We start from the raw sequence: 14,134 nt of genomic DNA, 5'->3' as shown, positions 1-14,134 counted from the left end.
ACTCCTCGATGTTCGACGGAGGGGTCGGGGTTACCAATATCTAGTAGACTGGGAGGGATATGGCCCAGAGGAACGCTCCTGGGTGAAGCGGAGCTACATTCTGGATCCCACCCTCCTGGCGGACTTCTACCAGGAGCACCCAGACAAACCGGGGCGGGCGCCAGGAGGCACCCGTTGAGAGGGGGGTCCTGTTATGTGGGCTGCCGAAGAGGAGGTACTGCTGGCCCACCACCAGATGGCGCCCTGCCATGCTGGCACCTTTGGGCCTCTGGAGGGCACACTGGCCTTTTCTGTCACACCTGGAGGCTGTCATCAGCTGCAAATCATCATCATCACCAGATCCATAAAAGCCTGGGAAAGACACCATAACTCTGCCAAGTTATGAGCTTACCCGACAGGTAAACTTTCTCAGCCGTTTTTGTGCCATTCACACATTCATTGCTACTGAAATCTTTGCAGTCGTAACCTTTAGTATACTTGCAGCTTGGAGCTGGGTTTGTGGAGATTTGGAGGAGCTGGCGTTTCCACTCCTCACTCTTCTTATTCTAAGTATAACTATTGGTACTGCACGTTCTCAGTTTTTCCTGCTCTCTGGGAGTGGTGGATTTTTCCCTCAGGAGAGGAACTGTGTTTTTTGCTGACTGTTTGCTGGGTGTACCCACACCCACATTTAACCTTTTTCTGTTACTGCCAGCAGTACCGGTCCAACAGCCTCGTGCGGTGGCCACCAGGGGAACCAGGACTTGGCGGTTCTGGGGTGCTGCAGACCTCCAGCTGGCGGTGGAACCTCGTGGGTCCCGGCTCTTCTCTGGATAGGTGTCTCCTACCCTCGGGCCTGCCCACGTGTCACTTTGTGTTTGATTGGACTCAGCATAATTTGGTTCTGTGTTGCACATTGCATAATAAATTGTTATTTATTGGATATTCTATTGACCGTTCATTTTACGTCCCCCCCAACGTGGGTCCATTCATTCACTTTCCTAACAATTCCTTCCACCGCCCGACAACATCCCCAGTCAGGGTCCACAACTCCCCACCCACACCATAAACAGTGCCGGTGGAGAGCTGCTCCCGCCTCCTGAGGTGCCGGACGGTTTGCCAGAATCTCTTCGAGGCCGACCGATAGTCCTCCTCCATGGCCTCCCCGAACTCCTCCCAGACCCGAGCTTTTGCCTCTGCGACCGCACGGGCTGTGGCACGCTTGGCCTGCCGGTACCCGTCAGCTGCCTCCGGGGTCCCACCTACCAACAAAGATAAGTAGGACTCCTTCTTCAGCTTCTTACTTCCGGCGTCCACCACCGGGTTTGGGGATTGCCGCCGCGACAGGCACCAGAGACCTTGTGACCACAGCTACGAGCGGCCGCATCAACAATGGAGGTGGAGAACATGGTCCACTCAGACTCCATGTCTCCAACCTCCCCCGGGATCTGGGAGAAGCTCTCCCGGAGGTGGGAGTTGAAGACCTCGCTGACAGAGGGTTCCGCCAGTCGTTCCCAGCAGACCCTCACGATACGTTTGGGCCTGCCAGGTCTGACTAGCTTCCTGCCCTCCCAGCGGATCCAACTCACCACCAGGTGGTGATCGGTCGACAGCTCTGCCCCTCTCTTCACTTGATTGTCCGAGACACGTGGCCGAAGGTCAGATGATACAACTACAAAGTCGATCATCGACCTCCGGCTCAGGGTGTCCTGGTGCCACGTGCACTTATGGACACCCTTGTGCTCGAACATGTAAATGTGCTATATAAATAAAATTGACATTGACATTGACACCAACAAACAAATAATGATGATATCACATTCAGAAAATCACAAGAGTCTCTTAAGTAATGAGAATATAAATAAGGCATGATAATACCACACACAGAAAACCTTAAACCTAAAACAGTCTTGGACAACAATTAAACATGTCAAAGGAGTGGAAACTGCCACTCTCAGAAAATCTAAAAAAAACTAAAACTGTCTTGGATAAAGTATGAACACATTGTAAAACATGTCAAAGATTAAAAATACCTCAATAAGAACCCTTATAACTTTTTACTTTGCATATCATTTCATATAGTTTTATTGTGTTACTTCCACTTTTCACAGAATGGCATTTAGAGAATTTCAGAAAGTGTGGCAATGTATCTTCTTATCAGTAATAGTTTGGAACTTGCACAGAACATTTAGTGGAACTTATTACTTAGTTTATATAAGCAAAAATCTACATCAACACTTAAATCTAAATCCTTTTCCTTTACTCAAATGTGTGACAGACTGACAGCTAACAATCAATCAAATCAATCAATCAAATAATTACTATACAATCATGTTTGACAAATACATGGTTAGTCTTTAGATTCGATTAAGGCCATGACTAATCAAATTCCTCATCATCTTCCTCATCAGAGGAATAGGACTGATCCTCATCAGCAAGGTCATTCTTCTGGTTTTTGCACTGTCTTGCATGCATATTTACACCCAAAGAAATCATGATCTGCGTCATCAGCTGTTAAGTCATGATTAATTTGGGTGTAAGTATGCATGACGTTAACATGCTGCTGTCTGATGATTTCACCTTACACTTGTTTTTATTGTTTTCAATATTGATGCTATTATCATTATTACAACCCCAATTCCAATGAAGTTGGGACGTTGTGTAAAATGTAAATAAAAACAGAATACAATGATTTGCAAATCCTCTTCAACCTATATTCAATTGAATACACCACAAAGACAAGATATTTAATGTTAAAACTGATAAACTTTATTGTTTTTGTGCAAATATTTGCTCATTTTGAAATGGATGCCTGCAACACGTTTGAAAAAAGCTGGGACAGTGGTATGTTTACCACTGTGTTACATCACCTTTCCTTCTAACAACACTCAATTGTTGTGAAAGTGTAGTGACACGGACCCACAACAGGGGGCACAAATGAACGGTCAATAGATGAGCCAAAAAATAACAATTTAATGTTGTGAAGGTGCACAACGAACATACAGACAATCTCAGAATATGATTACAGTCAATCCACAAAGGTGACGTGTGGGCAGGCTCGAGGATAGAAGACGTCTGTCCTGAGAAGAGCCGGAACCACACGATTTCCGCTGCCACCGAACCTGGTGAATACTGGAGCCGCCAAGTCCCGAATTCCCAGGTGATCACCGTCCCCGACTGTCGGATCTGGTACTGCTGGCGAAGAACAAAGACAGTGAAGTGTGGGTGTGTGTACACCCCGTAACAACAATGGTGGGAATGCCACCTCCACCTCTCACTCAATATTCTGCAGAGTACCACAGTGATTCCTCAGGGGAAAAGAGTGCCGTCCAGCACTCACTCAGCTTCCACAGACAGAGGGACCGGTACTCCTGCAAACACTCACAATATACAGATTATATTGTAAAACACAAACGGCTGAGTCTATTACCTCCAAAGAAGTACGATATCTCGGGGATGAGGTGGAGATGACGTCTGGGTTTTATGGAGTGCGATGATGAAGAATGAGTGACAGCTGTCAGGAATTAATGCGTGACAGCTGTCACTCCCGGCTGTGTCCGTGGCAGCAGCGCCCTCTCGTGCCTGAAGCCCGCACTTTAGGCAGGGCGCCCTCTGGTGGTGGGCCAGCAGTACCTCCTCTTCTGGCGGCCCACACAACAGGACCCCCCCCTCAACGGGCGCCTCCTGGCGTGTGGTGAGGCTTGATTCTGGACACATGAAAGACCGGGTGGATCCGCAGTGAAGCCGGGAGACGGAGCTTCACTGCGGCAGGACTGAGGATTTTGAGGATCTTGAATGGTCCAATGTATCGGTCCTTCAACTTAGGGGAGTCCACTTGGAGGGGGATGTCCTTTGTGGACAGCCACACCTCCTGCCCGGGCTGGTAAGCAGGGGCCGGGGATCGTCGGCGGTCCGCATGGGTCTTCGCCCTCGTCCGGGCCTTCAACAAGGCAGAACGGGCGGAGCGCCACACCCGACGGCACTTCCGCAGGTGGGCCTGGACCAAGGGCACACCGACCTCTCCCTCCACCACGGGAAATAATGGGGGCTGATACCCTAAACACACCTCAAATGGGGAGAGGCCGGTGGCAGAGGACACCTGGCTGTTATGCGCATACTCGATCCAGGCCAGATGTTTACTCCAGGCTGTCGGGTGTGCAGACGTTACACAACGCAGGGCTTGCTCCAATTCCTGATTGGCCCGTTCTGCCTGTCCATTGGTCTGCGGGTGATACCCGGATGAGAGGCTCACAGTGGCCCCCAGTTCCCGGCAGAAGCTCCTCCAGACATGTGAGGAGAACTGGGGACCACGATCAGAGACGATGTCGATGGGTATCCCATGCAGACGGACGACGTGGTGGACCAGGAGGTCTGCTGTCTCCTGGGCTGTTGGGAGCTTCGGGAGGGCCACGAATTGGGCCATCTTGGAGAATCGGTCCATTATCGTGAAGATGGTGGTGTTGCCCTGGGACAGCGGGAGGCTTGTGACGAAATCCAGGCCGATGTGGGACCAGGGGCGATGAGGCACAGGTAGCGGCTGGAGAAGTCCTTGGGACCTTTTATGGTCTGCCTTGCCCCTGGCACAGGTGGTGCAGGCCTGGATGTACTCCCGGATGTCGGCCTCCATAGATGCCCACCAGAAGCGCTGCCGGACAACTGCCACGGTCCTTCGCACCCCTGGATGACAGGAGAGCTTGGAACCGTGACAGAAGTCCAAGACTGCAGCTCTGGCCTCTGGTGGGACATACAAACGGTTCTTCGGACCTGTTCCTGGGTCCGGGCTCTGTGCCAGGGCCTCCTGGACGATCTTCTCCACGTCCCAGGTGAGGGTGGCCACGATAGTGGACTCAGGCAGGATGGGCTCCGGTGGATCCGACAGTGCAGTTTTGACCTCCTCTTCGTGTACCCGGGACAAGGCATCCGACCTCTGGTTCTTGGTCCCGGGGCGATAGGTGATCCGGAAGTCAAAACATCCGAAGAACAGTGACTAGCGGGCTTGCCTGGGGTTCAGCCGCTTGGCGGTCCTGATATACTCCAGGTTCCGATGGTCAGTGAAAACCGTGAACGGCACAGATGCTCCCTCCAACAGATGTCTCCACTCCTCAAGAGCCTCTTTCACCGCAAGGAGTTCTCGATTGCCGACGTCATAGTTCCGTTCAGCCGGGGTCAACCTGCGTGAAAAGTAGGCACACGGATGAAGAACCTTATCAGTCTCTCCGCTCTGGGATAGCACGGCTCCTATCCCTGAGTCAGAGGCGTCCACTTCAACCACGAACTGGCGGCTAGGGTCGGGCTGCACCAAAACCGGCGCAGTAGAGAACCGTCGTTTCAACTCCTTGAACGCGGCTTCGCACCGATCCGACCAGGTGAAGGGGACTTTTGGAGAGGTCAGGGCTGTCAGGGGGCTAACTACCTGACTGTAGCCCTTAATGAACCTCCTATAGAAATTAGCGAAGCCGAGGAACTGTTGCAGCTTCCTACGGCTTGTTGGTTGGGGCCGATCTCTCACCGCCGCAACCTTGGCCGGATCAGGGGCGACGGAGTTAGAGGAGATGATAAACCCCAGGAAGGACAAAGACGTGCGGTGAAACTCGCACTTCTCGCCCTTCACAAACAGTCGGTTCTCTAACAACCGCTGCAGGACCTGACGTACATGCTGGACATGGGTCTCAGGATCCGGAGAAAAGATGAGAATATCGTCCAGATATACGAAGACGAATCGGTGCAGGAAGTCCCGCAAGACGTCGTTAACCAAGGCTTGGAACGTCGCGGGGGCGTTGGTGAGGCCGAACGGCATGACCAGGTACTCAAAGTGACCTAACGGGGTGTTAAATGCCGTCTTCCATTCGTCTCCCTTCCGGATCCGAACCAGGTGATACGCATTTCTAAGATCCAGCTTAGTAAAGATTTTGGCTCCATGCAGGGGGGTGAACACGGAATCCAACAATGGCAACGGGTATCGGTTGCGAACCGTAATCTCATTCAGCCCCCTGTAATCAATGCATGGACAGAGTTTGCCATCTTTCTTGCCCACAAAAAAGAAACCTGCCCCCATCAGGGAGGTGGAGTTCCGGATCAGCCCGGCAGCTAATGAGTCCCGGATGTAGGTCTCCATTGATTCGCGCTCAGGTCGTGAGAGGTTGTACAGCCTGCTGGACGGGAACTCAGCGCCTGGAACCAAATCAATGGCACAATCGTACGGACGGTGCGGGGGAAGGGTAAGTGCCAGATCCTTGCTGAAGACGTCAGCAAGATCGTGGTACTCAACCGGCACTGCCGTCAGATTGGGAGGGACTTTGACCTCCTCCTTAGCCTGTAAACTGGGAGGAACCGAGGATCCTAAACACACCCAATGGCAGGTTTCGCTCCACTGAACCACCACCCCAGACGGCCAATCAATCCGGGGATTGTGCTTCAACATCCATGGGAAGCCCAAAATCACGCGGGAGGTAGAAGGAGTTACAAAAAACTCAATCTCCTCCCGATGGTTTCCAGACACCACCAGAGTTACTGGTTGTGTCTTGTGTGTGATTAAAGGGAGGAGGGTGCCATCTAGTGCCCGCACCTGCAATGGCGAAGGAAGCGCCACCAGAGGGAGCCCTACCTCCCTTGCCCATCTGCTGTCTAGCAAATTCCCTTCTGACCCCGTGTCCACCAGTGCTGGGGCTTGAAGGGTTAAATCCCCACTCAGGATTGTAACTGGTAGTCGTGTGGCAATCTGTGTGTGTCCCACGTGAAGGTTTTGACCCCCCCTTAGCCCAGTCTCTGAGGGCGGTTGTTGTTGTGGCCGTTTGGGGCAGTTTTTCTGTGTGTGCTCCTTTGAGCTGCAGAGAAAACACTCCCCGTGGATCAGCCTCCTCATTTTGGCCCTGTGCGTTTCCCTAACAACGTCAGCAGGGGGAGCTGTTGCCCCACGGAGCGCTGCGGCTGTGGAGCATGGGGAGGGCGGCCCCTTTTCGAACCCGGAAGGGAGAGGGATGGCGCGTATCCGGCCACGTCCTTCGCCTCGCTCCCGACGGCGTTCCTCCAACCGATTGTCTAACCGTATAACGAGATCGATAAGCCCATCTAAATCCCGCGGTTCCTCCTTAGCTACCAGATGCTCCTTCAGGACCGATGACAGTCCGTTTATGAAGGCAGCGCGGAGCGCAACGTTATTCCAGCCGGACCTCGCAGCCGCGATGCGGAAGTCGACTGCATATTCGGCTGCGCACCGGCGCCCCTGTCACATTGACAGCAGCATTGTTGAAGCGGTCTCTCCTCTGTTAGGGTGATCAAACACTGTTCTGAACTCCCCCACAAACCCAGTGTATGCTGATAACAACCGTGAGTTCTGTTCCCAGAGCGCCGTAGCCCAGGCGCGTGCCTTACCACGAAGCAGAGCAATCACATAAGCTATTTTACTAGCATCTGACGCGTACATGACGGGACGTTGTGCGAAGACGAGCAAACACTGGATGAGAAAGTCCGCGCACGTCTCCACACAACCTCCGTACGGCTCAGGAGGGCTTATGTATGCTTCAGGGGATGGTGGGAGGGGTTGTTGAACCACCACTGGAACGTTCATATCCTGCACAGGGTCGGCAGGAGGACGAGCTGCAGCAGCGCCCTGAGCGCTCGCCGCCACCTGCGCGGAGAAAGCCTCCACCCTGCGGTTCAGGAGGATGTTTTGCTTGGTCATTTGATCCAACCGAGCCGTAAAGGCGGTGAGAATGTGCTGCAGCTCACCAATCATGCCTCCTGCAGACGCCTGCGCTCCCTGCTCTCCCATTGGTCGTTCAACAGCCGGGTGACACCCCTCGGAGTCCATGATGCTGGCCGAGATATCCTGTTGTGAAAGTGTAGTGACACGGACCCACAACAGGGGGCGCAAATGAACGGTCAATAGATGCGCCAAAAAATAACAATTTAATGTTGTGAACGTGCACAACGAACATACAGACAATCTCAGAATATGATTACAGTCAATCCACAAAGGTGACGTGTGGGCAGGCTCGAGGATAGAAGACATCTGTCCTGAGAAGAGCCGGAACCACACGATTTCCGCCGCCACCGAACCTGGTGAATACTGGAGCCGCCAAGTCCCGAATTCCCAGGTGATCACCGTCCCCGACTGTCGGATCTGGTACTGCTGGCGAAGAACAAAGACAGTCAAGTGTGGGTGTGTGTACACCCCGTAACAACAACGGTGGGAATGCCACCTCCACCTCTCACTCAATATTCTGCAGAGTACTGCAGTGATTTCTCAGGGGAAAAGAGTGCCGTCCAGCACTCACTCAGCTTCCACAGACAGAGGGACCGGTACTCCTGCAAACACTCACAATATACAGATTATATTGTAAAACACAAACGGCTGAGTCTATTACCTCCAAAGAAGTACAATATCTCGGCGATGAGGTGGAGATGACGTCTGGGTTTTATGGAGTGCGATGATGAAGAATGAGTGACACCTGTCAGGAATTAATGAGTGATAGCTGTCACTCCCGGCTGTGTCCGTGGCGGCAGCGCCCTCTCGTGCCTGAAGCCCGCACTTTAGGCAGGGCGCCCTCTGGTGGTGGGCCAGCAGTACCTCCTCTTCTGGCGGCCCACACAACACTCAATAAGCATTTGGGAACTCAGGACACTAATTGTCGAAGCTTTGTAGGTTTGAATTCTTTCCCATTCTTGCTTGATGTACGACTTCAGTTGTTCAACAGTCCGGGGTCTCCGTTGTCGTATTTTGCGCTTCATAATGCGACACACATTTTCAATGGGCATCAGGTCTGGACTACATAGGCCAGTCTAGTACCCGCACTTGTTTACTACGAAGCCACACTGTTGTAACACGTGCAGACTGTGGCTTGGCATTGTCTTGCTGAAATAAGCAGGGATGTCCCTGAAAAAGGCGTTGTTTGGATGGCAGCATGTGTTGCTCCAAAATCTGGATGTACCTTTCAGCATTGATTGTGCCAACACAGATGTGTAAGTTGTCCATGCCATGGGCACTAACACACCTCCATACCATCACAGACGCTGGATGCAGAACTGTTTTAAGTGACAATGGTTTTCTGAAGTGTTCCTGAGCCCACGCGGTAAGATCCTTTACGCAATGATGTCGGTTTTTAATGCAGTGCCGCCTGAGTGATTGAAGGACACGGGCATTCAGTGTTGGTTTTCAGCCTTGCCATTTACATGTAATACGCTCTCCAGATTCTCTGAATCTTCTGATTATATTATGGACTGTAGATGATGGAATCCCTAAATTCCTTGCAACTGAATGTTGAGAAACATTGTTCTTAAACTGTTGGACTATTTTTTTACGCAGTTGTTCACAAAGTGGTGATCCTCGCCCCATTTTTGCTTGTGAACGGCTGAGCCTTTTGGGGATGCTCCTTTTATACCCAATCATGACACTCACCTGTTTCCAATTAACCTGTTCTCCTGTGGAATGTTCCAAACAGGTGTTCTTTGAACATTCATCAACTTTCCCAGTCTTTTGTTGCCCCTGTCCCAGCTTTTTTAAAATGTGTTGCAGGCATCCATTTCAAAATGAGCAAATATTTGCACAAAAACAAAAAACGTCTATCAGTTTGAACAGTTTGTCTTAGTGGTGTATCCAGTTGAATATAGGTTGAAGAGGATTTGCAAATCATTGTATTCTGTTTTTAATTTACATTTCACACAACGTCCCAACTTCATTGGAATTGGGTTTGTACTATCATTGTATAGATAATTTACCAACAAATTGTAATAGGATAGGCCTACAGCTGTTCTTTTCTCCTTTTGAATGTTTATTCGTGTAAATACATTAAACATATTTCACTATTTCATATCTCATATTTTTGAATCGAAAGTGTGTCACTAAAACTCTGCAATATTCATCACTTTGGAAAAGCTTGTGTCTACCCCCTACGAGGCTAATATACAAATGCTATATACCATTTGAAAGAAAATTATTTTGAGATTTAAATAAAAAATGTACATCTGTCTTCACAAAATTATGGATGATGCCAAAATGTCATGACCTTGACCTTTTACAGCAATGTCAGTGCCATAAATGGGTTTGCCATACGCAGAAACATAGCAAACCATGTCTCATTTATACCATTTTTAGATTTTCAGCTATCTCACTATTCTGCTTTGGTTCGTCCACAAAAATTTTCTCAACCTTAATTAGTTTATGTTACATGTGATAACTTAAAACAGCTACTCTTCTCAGACGGCCATCTCATATCATTGAAAAGCTGAGATTTCAGGCTTTCAGAAAAGTTATGGTAGCCTTTGCCACATTTTCGGTAACGCTTTCCATATTTTGAGACCCTGCCTCATGGTCTAACATGCATTACCCGTCTCTTCATTTTGTTTAATGCACATTTTGAACCAGATGGTGGCGGTACTGTACCGAAACACGGGTTGCCATCGCTATCGTCAAGTCTCGAAGAAGACATTTCTCCAATCATAGCTTTGTTCAAACAGACGTGCAGTATGTGTAAGTATTTTTGATTTTATTTTTTGTTTTGTTTTGTATGTTGTTACACTTGTGGAAACAATAATCGTTCTTCGAATGCTCTGTCTGGAGAGAGGTTGAAACCCTTCATGTGTAGAAAGGACAACGTGTATAGAATGTAGGAGAACGGAAAACAGAAGGGTAGTTAGCTTACAGCTGCTCAGCGGTTAGCACGATGATCGTGTTGCTTTTGAAGATGTTAAACCATTTTTTAAGCGAAATGTTCTCATTTTACATCGTTTCCATTTTATCCAATATATGTTTTAAGTCACGTGGAACATCTAATTTGTTTACATAATATCGTTTGTTTTTTTTATCCCCTGTGACCCACCGCCCACCGCACTTCCCACCCTGCTCCGAGTGCCGCTCTCATTGGACCGACCACTTTTAGCTTGCCATGAATGAGCTAAGCTAGTGGCGCTCGTGAGAGTGTGCGCTCTTCCAAGCTTAGCCTGCCTGGTACAGTAACATCAGTCTAGCTTAGTTGGCTCCTGTTAGCTAATGCAGTGTAATTGGGAGCTTAAGTAGATTTTTCATTTTGATCCAATACAAACATTCAAAAGCCACTTGGCATAAATTAAAGATACTTGATTGACATGTGGAGTTGATAATAAGCGCTTTGTCATTTATGTGTTTATGTTACATATGTGTTTCTACCTCAGTTTTTCTTATGGCAGGTTATATTTTGGCTGGTTGCGCTGTTCTGCTTGCCGTCTAAATTTATTCACGATGGAACGGAACGGCCGCGGTCAGGCGGGAACTTAAAGGCAATCGGAGTTTAAGATCTCCTTATTTCACATTCATGATAGTAGCTCGATATTGGTGATTTTCATTATTGAAAACTGGCATATCTTACCACCACTTTTTTCAGGGGTGGACTGATCGAAGGTTTTGCAGACATGACACTGACAGAAAAAAAACAGGATAAACACACCTGCGGATGTGGACTTCTGTATTTTCGTTTTTATTCTGTCTTGAATGTGCAGGTTTTGTTTATCATCCCCGCCCTACACAGAAAATTACCAAGACTGCAAAAATTATTTCCACCCCATGGCGAAAAGTGTCGGTGGACATATTTTGGGCTCGGCGGCGGAAATAAGTTCAGGCGCTGTGGAAATAATTTTCGCCACACAGTGGAAATAATTTCGGGCACGGCTATGCCACATTTTTGAGCTGCTTCCGAGCATCTGAGAATCCCTCTTCATGGCACCCAAAATGGCATTTAAAGATGAACAATTAGCACCAACACTCAATGCCGAAGACGCTGCCATGTTGATACCCTCTACGATGATGTCATTTGAACTAGCCAATCAGCGAGGAGATCTGGTCAAATATCGCTAGGTGCATGTTTGCCGTATCTGGCAAAATATACACTTTGTTTTCTTATTGCTTATTGTTTGTAATATGTACACGTCGCAGACATGAACGAGTGAAGCTCTTCAGCTTTGGTTTGTGGCTTTTTACAGCTTTTTATGACATTATTGTCTGGTTTGTGTCTTTTTCTCCACTGGGGCTGAATTTTTGTGCATTTCTGGTTTGTGCCTTCGTCAACCATTCTTTTGAACCTGAGTTTAAAATAATTTCTGGTGGAAAAAATAATTCAATCCAACATTAATTGCATATCTTTATATTGTGAAAATGGGGACAAATGATTTGGTTCACATTTTATAGGCTTGACAAGGTATACTTGATGTGGATTTTGTGGATAATGAGGGAAAACTACACTTTCGATTTTTTTTTTATATATGATTTATGGAAGATAATGGGGCTACAATTTTTGGTGGATTTTGGGTCAGGGTCACGAGGGCAACAAGGTCAAGGTCAAAGTAAAGGTCTAAAGGTCATCATATTTCAACTTTATCCTACATCAAATCTAAGGCCAGAATTGGATTCCTTGGACAATTTCCACCTTTTTTTTTTTTTTTTGTTGTTGTTGTTGTTGATAGCCCCACTGGTTGGTGAGATATGGGGGCCCAAATATTGGGCACCACCCCATTTGGGCGATTTTTGCCAGGTGGGTCATAACTTGAGAACCGTTGGTTCAATTGGGCTAATATTTGGAAATTCATCTTTGCCAGCCTAATCTACCATAGAAACCAAATTTCAGCAAAATCTGAGATGGTGGGGTGAAAGCCATTTGGTGATTTGACATGGAATGATTTACAATGGTTACAGTGTTTAGCAAAATAAAGGTTTGAAAATAATGGTTTTGAAAATTAATTCCCAAAATTTTGAATATAGGATTTCATGTTGCTTTAAAAATCAGTTTTATTATGAGTTATATGAAAATAAAAGCCAATGGATTTTTGGACAGATGGGGCTTATAGTCTTGGAAATATGATTGGTCACCTTTTAAAAATTAGAAGCACTAGTCAGACGATGAAGTGGATGTTTAAGTAGGTGTGTCAATATTCAGTGTTGCTTTGTTGTTTAACTGGAAAAAGAAAAAAAAGTTTGGGTTTTTGTTTTTTGTGACTCTTGAATAGCTGCTTACTTTACCTCTTCTCTGCAAAGTGAGCTAAAACTCACAGGTTTTTATTTAAGTAGCTTGCAGTACAGCTTGGGACTCCGACAAGGTCGGTCGCATTCCTCCCCTCCTTTCTCTCTATCTCTGCCCCAACCTTCAAAGTCCCAGCTTCACCAGACTGTGAATTCTTCTAATTAAGATTTGGATTAACCATAGAATTGATCAGCTGGTCTCTCAACGCTATTGACACCATTTTTTTTTTAACAAGGAAACAGGGTTGGGGGACCCTGCGTGCCCTGATGGAATCTATCCAGAGGACTATGCTCTCGACGCCTGAGAGAGATGGGGTGTGACATGCTTGGCTCCACTCTCTCTGGAAGATGTTGAGGATTCATTCCTATTTGCTTTTATGGTGGGAGGTTTGGCGCTGATTGGTTTGTGAGTTGCCCTGACCCACAGGAATATTAGCAAGACGGCTGCTTCCAGAATTTCCAGTGCTTTGCAGTCTCAGACTGCGTGAACTCTTGAACTCAAACACAAAATGGATACAATCTCGGAGCAAATCACTGCATTGCAAAGGAATGTGTTGCTGTGGACCGCAGAATAGTCTTCATAAATTCGGACTCTAGACGGTCAGAGGTGCAGTAAATAATTGTGGATTAATTGCTGTATCTTATTTGAGGTAATTGGAGTGTAAATGTAATTGCCCTTTTAAGGATCAATAAAGTTGTCTGAAGTCTGCTTATAAGTGGGTTTAGTAGGAAGCAATGCAAAGTTTCTTTTACTTTCTCTCAGTAAGTGCATCTTGGTAAAACTATCTCCTTTTGTTATTTAATTTAAGGAGATTTTAAACCAGTGTTGGGTGACATGGAAAAAGCACGAGCACAGAGTTCTGGCGATCTGAACCAAGCCAGTCTCAGTACCACCGAACTTCACCACCACGATGATTTCAACTCTATCACCATCCCAGAAACACCCAGGTAGGAACCAGGCTAAATTTGGATTCAGTGGGAGAGGGCTTTTTTGTGGTGGGGGGTGGGTTCACAAAAAAAAAACATAAAACACCTCTGTGTGTGTACATGAAAGAAGGGGGAAAAAAATCTCGTATTTGTGCATCTGAACACTCGGTGCAAAATTCTACCTGAATGGGGGGGTGGGGGGCTGCACAAAGTCTGCCAAATATTACGTTTGTCAGACCGCCC

The 14,134-nt window shown here is 47.7% G+C and overlaps 1 protein-coding gene across 2 annotated transcripts in view; it reads left to right on the top strand.

Moving 5' to 3' along the window:
* Positions 1-10,388: 10,388 nt before the first annotated feature.
* LOC117515300 (uncharacterized protein DDB_G0271670-like) overlaps positions 10,389-14,134 on the top strand; it is a 49,935-nt gene continuing 46,189 nt past the window's right edge. The window contains exons 1-2 of one of the 2 annotated variants that reach the window (XM_034175794.1): positions 10,389-10,447; positions 13,774-13,912. In XM_034175794.1, the coding sequence (XP_034031685.1) occupies positions 13,800-13,912 (113 nt within the window). In that variant the 5' untranslated portion in view covers positions 10,389-10,447; positions 13,774-13,799. Of the gene's footprint in view, positions 10,448-13,773; positions 13,913-14,134 lie in introns of those variants that run through there. The other variant, XM_034175795.1, reaches the window with a different exon arrangement.

This window comes from Thalassophryne amazonica, chromosome 8 (genome assembly GCF_902500255.1).
Source record: "Thalassophryne amazonica chromosome 8, fThaAma1.1, whole genome shotgun sequence".
In the NCBI taxonomy this organism is placed as follows: domain Eukaryota; kingdom Metazoa; phylum Chordata; class Actinopteri; order Batrachoidiformes; family Batrachoididae; genus Thalassophryne; species Thalassophryne amazonica.
Note: the sequence above shows the minus strand (reverse complement) of the source record. Positions and strands in the feature narration are given on the sequence as shown.